This window comes from Salmo salar, chromosome ssa15 (assembly GCF_905237065.1).
Source record: "Salmo salar chromosome ssa15, Ssal_v3.1, whole genome shotgun sequence".
In the NCBI taxonomy this organism is placed as follows: Eukaryota; Metazoa; Chordata; class Actinopteri; order Salmoniformes; family Salmonidae; genus Salmo; species Salmo salar.
The window spans coordinates 70,467,190-70,484,205 of record NC_059456.1 but is presented as its reverse complement, the minus strand read 5'-3'; the positions used below and the strand labels follow the sequence as shown (position 1 = coordinate 70,484,205).

The 17,016-nt window shown below is 43.5% G+C and overlaps 1 protein-coding gene across 2 annotated transcripts in view; it reads left to right on the top strand.

Moving 5' to 3' along the window:
- The window catches only part of LOC106572214 (paired box protein Pax-7), a 64,367-nt gene that overhangs the window by 28,401 nt on the left and 18,950 nt on the right, over positions 1–17,016 (top strand). For both annotated transcript variants that reach the window (XM_014146200.2, XM_014146199.2), the window contains exons 6-8: positions 607–806; positions 11,421–11,586; positions 11,950–12,149. In XM_014146200.2, coding sequence (XP_014001675.1) covers positions 607–806; positions 11,421–11,586; positions 11,950–12,149 — 566 coding nt within the window. The remainder of the gene's footprint in view (positions 1–606; positions 807–11,420; positions 11,587–11,949; positions 12,150–17,016) is intronic.

The following is a 17,016-nucleotide window of genomic DNA, read 5'->3' as shown; positions in this document are numbered from 1 at the left end:
TGTCTTTTGAAGGTTTTACTTGATTGTGATAGGTGGTTGTTTTACATACCTGAACGCACTGATTGCAAGTCTGTCTGGATAAGCTTGTCTGCTAAATGACCTAAATGTCAATTTGAATGTAATATTTCGAATATATATATATATATATATATATATATATATATATATATATATATAGTACTTGAAATTCATATATGGTGATTCTCAAACTATGTACATTTGCTTTCACAACCTTGATATGCCACCTGCTATAATGGTTAATTAGAGGTTTGCTTCGTTGTATGACATAGGATGTGCAATGATGTAAACGGGGCATTGTATACTATGACATGACAAAGGTCATTTGGGCAGTTGATTGCTATGACCAGTCATGCATGTCAACAATCTGCATCATCATAGCCAAGAACCAAGAATGTACAGCCGAATAAAGAAATCACACAGTCAAATGCATTTTCAATGGAGTGGTACTGCCATAAATGTGTTATAAGCAACGTAAAAATAATTTGGACTGCTGAACTGCATTTCACTTCAACAGTATGGTACGGTGTCCATCAGTCGACTGAATTACACAAGAAGACCAACTGTCTGTCTCTGTCCCCGATGCAGGTAGCCGTATGGACGAAGGCTCAGATGTGGAGTCGGAGCCGGACCTTCCCCTGAAGAGGAAACAGAGGCGCAGTCGCACCACTTTCACGGCCGAACAGCTGGAGGAGCTGGAGAAGGCCTTTGAGAGGACACACTATCCCGACATCTACACCAGAGAAGAGCTGGCCCAGAGGACCAAGCTCACAGAGGCCCGTGTACAGGTAGGACATGCTGTAGATGCATGCACGCACACCAACACGTCCGGGTAGTGTGTCCTCTCAAAAGCCTTCTCCAGCTCCTCCAGTTGCTCACAAAGCACGCGCACGCACGCACACACACACACACACACGCACACGCACGCACGCACGCACGCGCGCGCGCACACGCACGCACGCACGCACGCACGCACGCACGCACACACACACACACACACACACACACACACACACACACACACACACACACACACACACACACACACACACACACACACACACACACACACACACGCACACATTCAACACACCTCTATACTAGTACTAATCACAAGCTCAGAAGTCCCACATGTGGTACTTTCTTGTCTGAGATTCTATGGGTCAAGAAGAACAGAAGAGTGTGTCAGAGCCAGCACCTACTCCTCAACACTTGAGAGAGAGAGAGAGCACAGCGGGGATGACGATACCCTATAGGATTAGTCCTCTCTGTAGGGAGTGAGTATAGTTTTCAGTGTGAGAGTCAGCCACAAGGGGAGATGTCTGAGAGCACAACACAATGTCATCAGATCTACTGTAATGCAGGGGTATGGAATGCAAAATAGCTGTGCTTGTGCCAATTTTATTTGGGAATGTTTCATCATTGTGGCCTTCCTTCCAAATTCTTTAATTGGGTTGGGGGGGGGCTGTAAAATTAATAGAACATTTATTCAATTTCAATTTGGGAAACAGTTTGCTTTTCATATGTCTTGGAACTAAAGCTCACAATGTAGCTAATTTGATATTACTGTATGACTAGCCTGTGGAGTGGGCCTATGCACCATGCTAAATGCTGAATGTTTATGCAGGGTTTAAGGTTTTTAGTAGTCAATGGTGTTTTTATAGTGTTTTTTGGCTTTCTTTGGCACCCAGTTGTTGTTGATGAGTGTTATTGCTGGATTCTTTTGGCACAGACCATTTTTTTGTAGGGTATTTTTTTTGGGGGGGGGCGGGGGCTGCTTCCCGTGGATATCCACAATAGCAGCTATGCCCTTCTCAGTAGAGGGGCGATTCTCAGCCTGGATTGCCACCGCTTTTGGCATTTTCTGGCACCATCCTCGTTCTTCTCGCACGTCCACATATTTTCAAGCCTATTGTTTTCGCACACCATTTCATATTTATCAAATGCGTCCAATTTTTTTATTCCGACATACGTAAAGTGTCTCGTAAGACTTCAGCTGTTCCAAGCCGGCCAGAGAGCAGTTCTTTCTTCGCACTTAAGTAAAGTTTTGACACCTCCTCTGTTCTCTATAAGTTCCTTTTTCCTTCTCTAAGTAACACTGAAGGGAAAATACAGTGGAGTTATAGCAACAGCTGTTGGGTCCGAGTGAGGAGGGGGCTTGGTGGAGACAAGTTGGGGTTGCATTCCTGATGGATTTCTCACTCCTTATACTCTTGGCTGGGATCGTTTCTTCCCACCACTTTCAAGCCCACCGCTCCTTGTAAAATTCACTGCATATTAGAGAGGATCTCTCACCCTCTCTCGGGAGCCCCTAGTCCACCACCAGAAACATGAATCAATCAAGGGCTTGTTTTAAGAAAAAAAAGAAGAAGAAGAAGAAGAAGAGGAAAAAGAATGGACCAGGAGTGTCTTTCCTTTAGCCGTGAGTTCTGTCCTCACTCTCTTCTCACCCCTCCCTGCAGCCAGTGTTTCACTTCAGGACCTCCAGTCTACTGCGGCACGACAAGATAGTCATTGTCTCTGACCATCCAATGTGAACAATCGTAAACAATGCATGTTTTTAGACACCTCATTCCCATTGGACATGGTAGCACTCCTCTGTGCTGCAGTTGGATATAAGCAGTGTTGGGTAGGTTACTTTCTAAATGTAATATGTTACAGTTAGTAGTTACCTGTCCAAAATGTTTATTAGTAATGTAACTTCTGGATTACCCAAACTCAGTAACTAATCTGATTACTTCCAGTTACTTTTGGATTACTTTCCCCTTAAGAGGCATTAGAAGAAAACAAAATGGATCCATCAAATGCATTTGGTGTGTCATCATAGTGGTCTCTGACTTGTGGTCAGACTCGCTCAGGTGGAACAAACTTAAACTTGCGCCTTTTTTCGATGCTAAATTGAATGTCATTGAGAAAACATCCCATACATACCCCACAAGACATGCCACAAGAGGTCTATTCACAGTCCCCAAGTCCAAAACAAATTCACGGCAACGCACAGTATTATACAGAGCTATGATTGCATGGAACTCCCATCTCCAATTACTCAAGCAGAATGCAAAATTACATTTAAAAAATGGATAAAACAACATCTCATGGCACAATGGGGACTGAAATGACACACACAAACCCACACACACACATACATACAAACTATATCACACTCTAACACACACAATCTACACATACATTATTAGTTACGTTAGTTATATTGTTTGTATATTGTTGTATTTAAAATTAGTGTGACTGTCCTTGTCTATCATTGTCATACTTGGAGTAAAAGCAAAGATACCTTAATAGAAAATTACCCAGTAAAATACTACTTGAGTAAAAGTCTAAAAGTATTTTGTTTTAAATTGACTATATTATCAAAACGAAATGTAATTGCTAAAATATACTTACATATCAAAAGTAAAAGTAAACGTATAAATCATTTCAAATTCCTTATATTAAGCAAACCAGACGACACCATTTTAATTATTTTATTTTATTTACGGGTAGCCAGGGGCACACTCCAACACTCAGACATCTATTACAAACGAAACGTGTGTTTAGTGAGTCTGCCAGATCAGGGGCAGTAGGGATGACCAGGTATGTTATCTTGATAATTGCATGAATTGGACCATTTTCCTGTCCTGCTAAGCATTCAAAATGTAACAAGTACATTTGGGTGTCAGGGAAAATGTATGGAGTAAAAAGTACATCATTTTCATTAGGAATGTAGTGAAGTCAAAGTAAAAGTTGTCAAAAATATAAATAGTGAAGTAAAGTACAGATTCCCCAAAAAATGACTAAAGTAGTACTTTAAAGTATTTTTACTTAAGTACTTTACACCACTGATTAATGTTTTGTTACTTGTCGTGCTGCTTCGACAAAAGCTAACGGCGATCCGAATAAACCAATAAGCACCACAAGATTTTGCCCACCATTTGTGGCTGAAATGACAAATAGACTGTAGCCTAGATTAAATGTTGGAGTATTTAGCTACCTCAACATGTGATCCAGTTCAGCTGTTTTACTAGTTTTATTTTTCTGTACAAATTATTAATTATTGTTTGTGACTGTGTTTTAGCCGCTATTGACAGACCAACCTCCCTGTTAAAACTATTCAAGAGATTCAAATACAACAGTCTGGTGATAGTCTGGTAAACTTTGGTAAACCTTCGTTGGTAGTCTGCAACAAGAGATCTCAATGTTAACTCTTCTTGCACTGAACATTCCACATTCAATCCATTTAAAATAGTAGTGCAACCACACTTTTACATGTCTTTAAAATTGTATTGGAGACAAAACTGGAAGCCATCTATAACTGACAGACAGAATGCAGTTTCTGCACTGATCAAAATCAAAACGGATGCGCTGATCTATCGTCTCTGGTCTATCATCATCAATGCACCCACTCTTATTTATAGAGTTTATCTTGTGATCTCGACAAAACAACTTTTATTATGACGTGATCCTCTCTGGACTTCCGTACGGAACAGCATTCGGTGTCATATTTCTCCTGTCTCAAAAGCAAACATCATTGGGACAGTGGGATTGGTCAGCCACGGATCATGTGATGTGGTTGTTGTTGGCAGTCCATATCAGAGGCTCTGTTTAGCTTTCAGCCATGTTAGTAGGTCAGCTCAATGTCCCATTCTCTTAGCACAACCCCCACGGGGGAATTAGGCCATTATACATATTTATAGCTCACTGACTGATTCAAGTAAAAACATGACTAAAAGGGACATTTTTTTATTTATTTTTGTCAATAATGCGGCTAAATTATGTCATGTGAAAGCCTGAGGTATCTGAATTGTGGCAGTAATTTCGTTAGGCGACTTTCCTTATAATCTAATTCTGGGAGGCTTTGAAAAAATCTCAAAAAGGTCAGTCCAAATTAAATTTTTGAAAAGGTCACTGAAAAAAATGTCCAGGACATGAAAAGAACATAAAAAAGATGGTGTGCTTGTGTAATGCTCACACCAGTTATTGTGGACAAATGTAGTTTACAGTTTGGCCAATGGACAAAGTAATTCCAAAGATTGACAAATTGTTCCTTTGTCAGATGTCTTATTGCGAGGATGGATGGAGGGATGGATGGATTGATGGGTGGGTTTATGGATGGATGGGAGGCTGGGTGGATGGATGGATGGATGGATGGATGGATGAGGGGTGAGACACAAATGTCATATTTCTAAGTCTTGTCCACATTGAGCTGAAGTCAATTATTGGTATACCCAGGACAAAGTCTTCCACGTTTCTGTACTCTTTTCCATCACCCTTGAATATACAACTGACCATGCAAGAGGCATCAGTCAACTACTGACTAGACCCCAAGTTAAAACACATCTCTGCCAAATATAACAGCATACTCCCCTTCCAAGGTGGGTTCTTTACAGTAACAAAGGGCTTTCAGTCCTCCATCCACAACAGACTGAAGAAGAAGGTCCCACCTGAGTTAGTACTTTACTGTATGTCTTAGAAACTAATTGGATGTACAAATTGGGATCCCACTTCTGACACCAAATGTGCCAATTAGAATTAGTGCTCATTCAAAGTAAAGCGGTTCATGGGAGACGATTAACGGGACCAGAAGCTGAGCTCCATTGACTCCCAGTCATGACTCGGTGCGTGTTAAAAATGGCTCCTTTCAGGGCGCCACTGAGAGGGGCTGTTATGAAGGAATCCGACACCTGGTGCTTCTGGGGTAATTGTTTTTACATTAGCCTTCGACAGTGCCAGAGACAGGGCAGACAGGGGCCTAGGGGGCCTAGAGTCAGGTACCCGGGGAGCCAAAGGAGAGGGTAGACAAAGGTGGCCTGAGCCTCTTAGCTTGTGCAGCACACCATGGCCTGATTTTTGACCTGGCTGGTGCAGCTGTTGCCTGCCTGCCTGACATGGTATCCAGATGTCTGGGAGAGGGTGAGAAACAGGGCTGCTGTGGTGTGTGTGTGTGTCATGGGGGGGGGGGGCTTCTATGAGAGGGGAGGAGTCTTCAGCATCAACAGATTTCTCATTTAATGTGGTTCTCATAGAGAGAGACATACACAGAGAGAGAGAGAGAAACAGCCCATCTGTCTTCATAAGCCACCACCACTTCATAATTACATCAAACCAACTCACCATAGCTTATCCCTTTCCATACACACACACATACGCACACACACGCACACGCACACACACACACACACAAATACTTTTACAGCCGCTGTTTGACAAATGAACGACACTGATATGTATCTAGCCCAACGACAGGGATGAGTACTACCAGATCTTTAGAACTGAGCCATGGCTACCTGTCTTACTTAAAACATGTTCCATTGCTGACAACATAACCACACTCTCCAACCCACAGACAGTGATAAAGAACATGATTCCCAGCCACACAGCAAATGTATGTTTTCTGTCAATGGGAGTGACAGGTTTGTGAGGCTGGAGCGGTGGTTGTTGACAGAGGACATGGAAATTGAGAATGTATATCAATGATTACAATTGTCATATCCTTCCACGTTACACCTCCATGTAATATGTGTTAGCCTAACTCATACTTCACTCCATTACTTATTAATTCCATACATAAATACATCAAATCAACAATACACAGTGTCAAAGTATATCATAATACCTTGATACCACGATACCTTGACTCGCTTAGATCACCTCGGCAGTGGAGCTGGCTGAAAACGGAGCTCTAGGCCTGAAGCCTTGTAGCCTTGTAGTGCAACTTGCCCTGCTGCTACCATTCAGAGTCAAAGCTGCTCCTCCAAGTCATTTGTTTTGTGCGCCACAAAAGAACAAATGGGATTTGTGTCGACGGTGGAGTTGGAAGCAGTGGCAGTGTACCCGCGCTGGTGTTCAAACAGAGGGGTTTATTATTAGAGTTGAAATGAATTTCTTTCAGTCTCTCTTTACTCCTGATACTTATCGGCCTAATCCGCCCCTCCACTCTCCGATTCACACTCCCAGCTACTTTAATTAGCATAGCGCCAACCCGGCTAGCAGACGGAGAGATCGAACAAGGGGGGAGAGAGATACAGGGAGAGAGAGAGAGAGAGAGAGAGAGAGAGAGAGAGAGAGAGAGAGAGAGAGACTGACTATGATCAGTCTGGGGCTAACTGGGAGAATCCTCTCTCTTGGTCTTTTGTTCTGATCTGTGACCATCGTTGCCAGGTTACTGGTGTCACTCCTTCTGTTGTAGAGTGGTGTCTCATTAAACCCTATGGAATCCAGCGAACTCTGGACACAATCGAGGCCTATACTTTTCTAACAAGATAATTTAGAATGGGAATACCCTACAAAAATGGGACGAGTTCCATGAATAGGAAGAACATGAGCATCTTCGTGACCGTGTGTGGTGTGTGTCTGCATGTGTGTGTTTGTGTGTGTCTACATGTGTATCTGAGTATGTGTGTGTGTGTGTGTGTGTGCGTGCGTGCGTGTATGAGTTTGTGTATGTGTGTGTATGTCTGCATATGTGTGTGTGTTCATGTGTGTCTGCATGTGTGTGTGAGGATATATGTGTGTGCCCTGGTTCATGTGGACCATCTGTGGGCAGTAAAACAGCATATCTCTGTCTTTCCATCTCCAGTGGAAAAAGAGAGAGAGAGAGGCCCGCGGCCCTCTATCAGGGCTTGACCTCTGGATGCCTATGTCATGTAACCTCAGCCCTTTACTCTCTAAAACCCCTCCGCTCTCTCGCCCTCACCCTGCCACCTAGAGCGACAGAGAGAGAGCGACAGAGAGAGAGCTAAAGAGAGAGAGCGACAGAGAGACAGAGAGATAGAGAAGAGGCTACTGCAAAAGAGAGAGAAAAGATTGATGTTGGGCTTTTTCATGCCTCTTAGTCGCTGTTATGTTGGACTTTTTGGCTGTGAAATTCAATCACGTTATCCAGGTTTTACTCGTCATCGTGCCCGTCTCCAAGTCATTCCCCCCGCCAGCCAGCCCAACAGTAATCCCAGACGATATCTCCCCAACTGGAGAAGATACGCACGCACACACGCAGAGGCACGCACTCACACAGGCAGGTATACATACACACAAAAATAGAACAGAATGGTTTTTAGCTCTGTTGTGAGCTAAGCTAAGTAATTTACTAGTCTTTATTTAGGGGAGGAGCTGGGGAGTATGAGAGAGAGAGAGAGAGAGAGAGAGAGAGAGAGAGAGAGAGAGAGAGAGAGAGAGAGAGAGAGAGAGAGAGAGAGAGAGAGAGAGAGAGAGAGAGAGAGAGAGAGAGAATCCTTCCAAGGTGACATTGCAGTCAGATTCCAGAGCAGAGTATCAAGTCCTTGGTGGTGCTCAGAGCAAGCCTCTTAGGAAATCCACTGAGCCCTGCTGCCACACTCACACAGAGCAGACTTACTGTAAACACACACAGTGAAAAATCAAAATAAAACCTACAATGTGACTGGTACGTTAAATGCAATGAGCTTTCAGTAATGATTGTATTCATAAGGAGTGGACGTAAAACCTGTCGTGAATATCTTACGCAGTTGTATGTATGAGATTCAGTTGTCATGAATCTTTTGTACACCGTTTGTACACCGTTGGCGGTGATTCTGAAGTGAAGCAGAGAAAAGGCTGCTAAGTTTGTGAATTGAAAGTGTCTTAGCTCACTCCTCTCACTCTTAGCACCTAGGGCAAACACTGCCTCGTGTAATTATTAGAGTCTACCCTTCCAAAATAGAACTCCAAATGATATTCTCCACTTGAAAGGCATGTTTTTCATTTGCACAAATGTAAAACTGCAAATGTAGTCGGTGAGGAGAGGAAGAAAGTGGGTAGCCCGGGGCAAAGTATAGGTGGTGTGTGTGTGTGTGTGTGTACTTTCACTCACTTTTATTCTCATATTGTGTGTGTGTGTGCATGTGCGTGTGAGCGTGTAAGTGCGAGCACGTGTGTGTGTTTCTGTGCCTAATCGTGCGTGTTCGGGTGTGGTGTGTAGGCTATCCATCTGCGTGTAGGCTCGTACTTGTACAAGGTTTCTCTCTTTTATTTGTCACGATTAATTAAGACCCGGCAATTAGTTTCCTGTGGAGTTGAAAGATGGGTAATTTGTGCCTATAGCCACGCACTGCTCTTTCATTTACCAATCTGCTTAATCTGGGCCTATTGGAGTGGAGAGGGAGGCTGACAATACAAGAGGGACAGGAGGGCACGGGGGGCTGAGGGAGCTTTAGCTGGGGGAGTGGGTGAGGCCGAAGTCCTGCTGAGTCTGGGGGGGGGGGGGGGGGGTTAGCACCTGGAATATCAGTTTGGGCCTATCACTTTTGCATAAACTGTAGGGTTAAATTAAGATGAAACTTTTTGTCGAGAAGAAGTAATTTATTGTATGGGAGAATGGTGTGTAAATGTAGAGTTTGACACACTTCTCTGAAGTTAAGATTCTCTCACAGTAATGTTATTCAGCAATCACGCAAGAGAAGCATCTGTGTTTTCGGACCTGATCTGGCCAAGCCATATGGACGCGTGTGTGTGTGTGTGTGTGAGCAGTGGAGCACAAATGTGCATCCCTGTCCTAGGCCATCCATCCATCCATGCGAGCCAGTTGAAAGGTAGCGTTGCTGGGGCTGAGAGAGAGCCTGTTTAAAAAGGCCTCTTTGTGGCCCATTCAAGCCAAGCCTCCATTGTATCCTTCTTTCAGCGGCCCTCTCAATGGGCCGGGCCCATTTGGGAGACAACAGGAGATTAACTGCACAGACAGTGTATTAAGTGCTGATGAATCGGCCCCAAGAGCTATAGATCAATGACACAGGCCTACAGTCTACTACCGCATATGTAGAAACATACCAACAGATTTAGGATCTTAATTTGATCACCCTGTTGCAGGATAACTTTCCCGCAATGCAGGACGTTTAAAACTTGTAGTGTATTTGAGGTTTAAAAAGGCTCCTGAAGTTTGTAATTTTCACTTGATTTTCCCTTAAGAAAGATGGATCAACCCCTATAAAAATGTCGAAGAGTTATAATCCACAAAATAATTCACATTTCCTGTTGGTGCAGGATTATGTTCCTTCTGTAGCAAACTGGCTCAAATTAAGATCCTACATCTGTACACAAGCCCAGAGCCTTTAACTGGTTGTTTAAACACACATAGGTGGGTTAGGGAGGGGAAAGATCCCTTACTGCCCATTTTTGATGCATGACAAGATTCATGTTCACCTTGAGTGTCTGACCTGTGTTTGTCTTGATGGCTGCAGTTTGAGACAGCGTTGACTAGATGCTCAAAGACACATACAATGCTTGTTTATCAGGAACAACTTCCTAATACTGAGTTGCACCTCCCCCTTTTGCCCTCAGAACAGCCTCAATTCGTCACGCATGGACTCGAAGGCGTTCCACAGGGATGCTAGCCCATGTTGACTTCAATGCTGACTCCAATGCTTCCCACAGTTGTGTCAAGTTGGCTGGATGTCCTTTGGGTGGTGGATCATACTTGATACACACAGGAAACTGTGCAGGGTGAAAAACCCAGCAGCGTTGCAGTTCTTGACACAAACCAGTGCACCTGGCACCTACTACCATACCCCATTCAAAGGCACTTAAATCTTTTGTCTTGCCCATACACCCTCTGAATAGCACACATGCACAATCCATGTCTTAATTGTCTCAAGGCTTAAAAATCCTTCTTTAACCTGTCTCCTCCCCTTCATCTACACTTGATTGAAGTGGATTTAACAAGTGACATCAATAAGGGATCATAGGTTTCACCTGGATTTACCTGGTCAGTCTGTCATGGAAAGCGAGTTCTTAATGTTTTGTACACTTAGTGTATAATGCCGGCAAAACCTTAAGCCCAAACCTATTTCCTATTTTCACATCAAATTCATCTCATTTTGTCTTTGTCCCAAATGGCACCCTATTCCCTTTAGTGTCCACAGATCTCTGTTCAAAGATAGTGCACGACTTTGACCAGAGCCCGTAGATCTCTGTTTAAAGGTAGTGCACTACTTTGACCAGGGCCCATAGATCTCTGTTCAATGGTAGTGCACTATAGGGAAAATGGATTTTATTTGGGACGCACACGGTGTGAATCAGCCTTTCAACCCAGCCGTTCCATAATTTTTTTATTTGATGTATTCCAACACCAGCACATCTGAAACTAGTCATCAGCAAGCCGCTGTTAATTGAAGCAGGTTTTTTTTGCAGTAATTTTGCCAATGGTGTGTGGGGCCCTCACACTGATGGTGTTAATTTAGATTTAAATGTGTTTGATTGACGCGATAGCGATTATCACCCTCAAAATAACACTGGGTCAACCAGTTTGAATGAACAGTTAAACTGTTAATTGCAGGTTCTTTGCCTTGGTCTGCCTTCCTCCCTTTTAAGTCTTTGTTTTCTATTTTTTTCTCTTTTTCTTTTCCTCCTTCCTGCCGTGCAGTCTCTCATTCATTCATGAAAATCCTCTGTCTCTCTAGGTGTGGTTCAGCAACCGAAGGGCCAGGTGGCGTAAGCAAGCGGGAGCCAATCAGTTGGCGGCGTTCAATCACCTGTTGCCGGGCGGATTCCCAGGCAGCGGCATGCCCACGCTACCCACCTACCAGCTCCAAGATTCCGGCTACCCCACAACCACACTATCACAAGGTATAGACATCTCTACCACCACCTGCGAACACATGGTCCTAACATGTAGTGTTGAGGTACCATTATCAAAGTTGTTTAGCCACGTAGTGCTAGTGTGAGCTAATGCTAATGTATTTTAACCTTGTCTGAGATCTGAAGGCGAATGTTACTGTAGCTCCTTGAGCTAATGCATAGGATTTAGGTCAGTGAGCTAACGGTCTCGTGGCGCATAGATGACATCTGAGTCACGTACTTGATTCGAACTGTTACAAAACACCCAGTAGCGCTAAGATGATATTACATTCCTATGGTGCTATGTATGTGATCATCACCCATGACCTTAAATGTGATTTCTCCCTGGTCCTCCTTCTGTATAAACCCCAGACGTTAGTGGCACGGTTCACCGCCCTCAGCCATTACCACCGTCCACCATGCACCAGGGAGGGCTGTCGGGCGGGGACGGCGGATCAGCCTACGGCCTGTCGTCCAACCGTCATGGCTTCTCCAGCTACTCCGACTCCTTCATGAGCCCCTCGGCACCCAGTAACCACATGAACCCCGTCAGCAACGGCCTCTCCCCACAGGTAGGTGCTGGGGTTCATATGGTGGCATGTCAGGGTGTGTGGATCTGTGTGTTTGTGTGGCGGTATTATTCCACTGCTCTTGAGGGTGTGTGTACAAGTCGTGTGTGTACAAGTCACATTGGTGTGTGAGGAAAATTCTTCCGTACTAAGAACCGTACCTGCAACCTATAAAAAAAAACACTCTGAAGAGAGTATACTTTTCCACGTCCCATTCAATTCAAATCTAAATCTTGTGCTGTAAAGAGAAGGACTATTCTTTCTACAGCGCCAGAAAACGAATTTCAATTGATAGGTTTTTTCTTCTCCCACTGTTTATTGTTATTGTTTATTAGGATCTCTGACAAATGCTATGATTGTTGATTGCATAAGTCCAAATCATGCATTCTCGCAACTAGGAGAAGAGTTGTGTTTTTGTCGTACCTCGGAAACCCAGCGTCTGCTTTTGATAGAGTAATGCCCAGTGGCTTGTCTCTGATTAAGAGGGTCTCTCGTGGCTTTGACTGTAAACGTGTCAAGTACAGAAGATACCAATATCCTCTTGCTACAGGGGGATTTTGGATGATAATGTTTGACAATTAATTTCATCCCACATCCCTGAGCCTCAAATCAAATGAGGACGATTGTTCGACACGTGGATTCTAAATGAATTAGAGTTTGAACTTCAAACCTACAACCATGTTAGACAAATCCTTCGCTCGACTCAGTAGGCACTACAGGGAAACAACTAATACGAAGATATCCTAGAAAAGAAAAGACGTAATCACACTCAACTAATGAGTCTTTTCACGCAATTGTCGAGCTGTGTCTACCGACATCGTTTTCGGAATTAACAGACGTCGCTGTCAAAGCGCTCTGTCCTAATGCATTGTAACTGATAAAACAAAATAAGCCTTAGCTACCCAAGACAAACTTCCATAGATGAATACTGCATGGTAAATGACCTAGGCATTATGTATTTTTCACTCAGAAAATAGAGATGAATTCATCATTGAACGTTAAAGCATTATTCAATGAGACAGGTATACCGTTTTAATGTTATAGAGCTTCTTCCTCAGATTCTAAGTGATAACTTGATGTTAACAAGCCTGTTCTGCCTCTTCTGTGGGAGGTCCATCGGGTCTTTACATAAGAGTCTTTCTTTTCTTGGTCATCTCTTATTAGAGGACAGTGGACTCAATAAGGGAATGTTACACCGCTGTAATCAATTGGTGTCAGAGGCCTTTAATATTTCCTTTCCCCTCTATCGTCCGCAATGCTATTGTTGTGTGTGCGTGCGTGCTTGTGTGTGTGTGTGTGTGTGTGTGTGCGTCCGTGTGGGAGGCAAATAGGAATTGTCCACTTTATTCTCTCACGGCATCTTGAACAATAACCATTGAAAATTAGAATTTCTGATCGGGTTTGATTTTTAACGGCCACAGAATAGAGAATAGGACAGATGTTGATGCAAACCACTGGTGAGGAGGAAATTATATGCAATTACTCACCAAAACTGGGCAGTCCAGCCCACCCGGAGCAACAAGATCTGACTAACAAGCAGAAAATAAGATTGAAATGGTGTTTAAAGAGTCTCAAATTTAATTCAATGCCACATTTGTCCGCAATTACCCCCGCATTCACACATATTTTATTGCGAGCCCCCCCCCCCCTGAAATATTTCTCAAAGCAGATTGAGAAAACTGGTAATACTTCCTCTCTTTTTTTCGGCGGAGAAGAGAAGAAAGAATGAAGGATTTGGGTGACAAAAAAGAGATTTTCTCTTGTACTGGAGAGTTGGGGGATAACAGGCACGTTCCTCAGCGTTTTCTGATTGTTAATCGTAGTGGTGGGGCTTTGGGAGGCTAATGTTTAGCGCTGCAAACCTGCATAAATATCAGGGACATGGGTTGGCTTTTCCTTATGATTATTAACGTGACTCCCTCTCTCCCTTGCTTGTTCGCCGGTAGAACAGATAAAATAACAAGACTTCCCTGTTTTACATTAGGGATTATGACGCTATAGTTCCCAAGCCTACTGTATGGGCAAGAAGAGATTTTTCTATTAAGAGAGGCCTTTACTTTGATTTTGCATACGTATGCATTTATGTATTAGCAAAGGCATTTGAAGGTGATTTTTTTTTATTACATTTTATTCTAATAGTAAATAACTGAACTCTTGTATTTTGTAAATTCATTTCGAATAACATTACTCTAAGAATTTAAGAAGACGTGTTTCATTTGCATTTGAAGTGACAGAAACATTTCAATCACGTGATGTTAATTCACAGCACCTCAGAAAAAGACATGAAATCCGTAACAATGGAAGTTGTGTCAGCAACAGAGAAATGAGTTGATGGGTCAGCGATTCACAACCCATCCATTCTAATACATTGCTCCTCATGGGTGCTATTGTAAAGGTGTGTGTGGGTGTAAAAAAGTTGTACATTTCTCCAGTCTTAGCAGCTCTATCTAGCTCTTCTCAACTCCCCTCTCTTGCTCTCTCCTCTCTCTTTCTCGCTGTCTTTCTCTCTCTCTTACCCCTTCGCCCAGGTCCCCATGTGACATGTGGCAATCCCATCAACCTCTCATTGTGGGAGAAATTAATGTCCTCCCTGACAGCAGGACTATCACAGTTCAGCCCTCCAGACCACCACACTGCGCTCTGCGCAAGCAACCCCTGGCCATGCCCCTGCAGACACAAATATTATCCTCTCCTCCCCTTCTCTCCTTCCCCGTCTCCCCCCTTTTCTGCAGGGAAGGCTCATAGCATATGCTGAAGAAGCTGCCCCCGTCTTTTTTTTCTAAATCGAAATTCCTCCTCTTCTTCTCTTTCTTTTAAATCTCCCTCACTCTCTCCCTAAAATGTTCTGCTTTTCCCATCTCTCTCTTTCTCTCTGTGGAGTATTTTTCTCTGTCCTCAGTGTGGGCTACTATTTCCCCAATCCTTCTGTATGCCTTTAATAAAGCGTTCTATATGCGCACAGCAGAGAGAATATTTCCTTTACAGCAGGCAGGAACATATGGGAGGAGATGCAGCTTTCCCCAGTATGATTAGCCCATACAGTGCCAAAGCACGGGAATCTATATGGAAATGCACGTGAGAGTGTGTGTGTGTGTGTGTAAATAAAATGATTTTATTCCCCTATGCTTTTGTTGTAGTTTGTTGTTGTGTGTTATTGGGGGTGTGAGCAGAGGAACACTCTTCAGCCAATCCAGCCTTTACAGCTTCTTCTTTCCCAAAGGAACATTTCTGTTCCAAAGCGGTTGTTTGTTCATTTCCTTTCCTCGTTACAAGACTAAGGTGTTTTAGGGAGTTTGTGTCTTGTTGGTTGTAATTGGTTTGACAAAGCTTGCAATGGGAAGAGCTTTACTTTGATCCAACTGTGGTTTATGCAACTAACATCAGCCCCACAAAATATTTATTCCCCCAATTTTTGTACCAGGACAAGCATTTTGTCTTGAAGCAATACTGGTATTTGCACATATTCCATACTGTCCCACACAACTTTATTTTAGTGGGTTGGTGTTAGTGTACAAATGCATACTATTGAGGTTTTTAAATAACTTTTAAAACCTCACCTTTGTAGCTGGCGATTTTTCTTTTGTTGCTTTATATGTTATTTTATTATTGTTTTAATGTAAAGTGTGCAGCGATTCTAAATGCACTTTAAATAAAGTGCATTTATGTTGTCAACACCAGTAAGCAGCACGTAGAATTGCCAAGTACTGTACTGTAGATGTAAACACAAGCCAGCTGCACCTTCTTTTCCCTCCCTTTTGTGCACTACATGAAAAACCTGTTCCAACCACATTCTATTGCTTATTTAATTCCCCGATTCTGATAGAACCTGTTATAGACAATAGCAATCTGCATACTGCGTACCTGCCATCCATTGAATGTTACTGGAGGCTGCCATCCATTGAATGTTGCAGGAGGCTGCCATCCATTGAATGTTACTGGAGGCTGCCATCCATTGAATGTCACTGGAGGCTGCCATCCATTGAATGTTACAGGAGGCTGCCATCCATTGAATGTTACTGGAGGCTGCCATCCATTGAATGTTGCTGGAGGCCATCCATTGAATGTAGCTGGAGTCTGCCATCCATTGAATGTTGCAGGAGGCTGCCATCCATTGAATGTTACAGGAGGCTGCCATCCATTGAATGTTGCTGGAGGCTGCCATCCATTGAATGTTACAGGAGGCTGCCATCCATTGAACGTTACTGGAGGCTGCCATCCATTGAATGTTACTGGAGGCTGCCATCCATGGAATGTTACTGGAGGCTGCCATCCATGGAATGTTACTGGAGGCTGCCATCCATTGAACGATACTGGAGGCTGCCATCCATTGAATGTTACTGGAGGCTGCCATCCATTGAATGTTACTGGAGGCTGCCATCCATTGAATGTCACTGGAGGCTGCCATCCATTGAATGTTGCTTGAGGCTGCCATCCATTGAATGTTGCAGGAGGCTGCCATCCATTGAATGTTACAGGAAGCTGCCATCCATTGGATGTTACTGGAGACTGCCATCCATTGAATGTTACAGGAGGCTGCCATCCATTGAATGATACAGGAGGCTGCCATCCATTGAATGATACAGGAGGCTGCCATCCATTGAATGTTACAGGAGGCTGCCATCCTTGAGTGTTACAGGAGGCTGCCATCCATTGAATGTTGCTGGAGGCTGCCATCCATTGAATGTTACAGGAGGCTGCCATCCATTGAATGTTACAGGAGGCTGCCATCCATTGAATGTTACAGGAGGCTGCCATCCATTGAATGATACAGGAGGCTGCCATCCATTGAATGATACAGGAGGCTGCCATCCATTGAATGTTACAGGAGGCTGCCATCCTTGAATGTTACAGGAGGCTGCCATCCATTGAA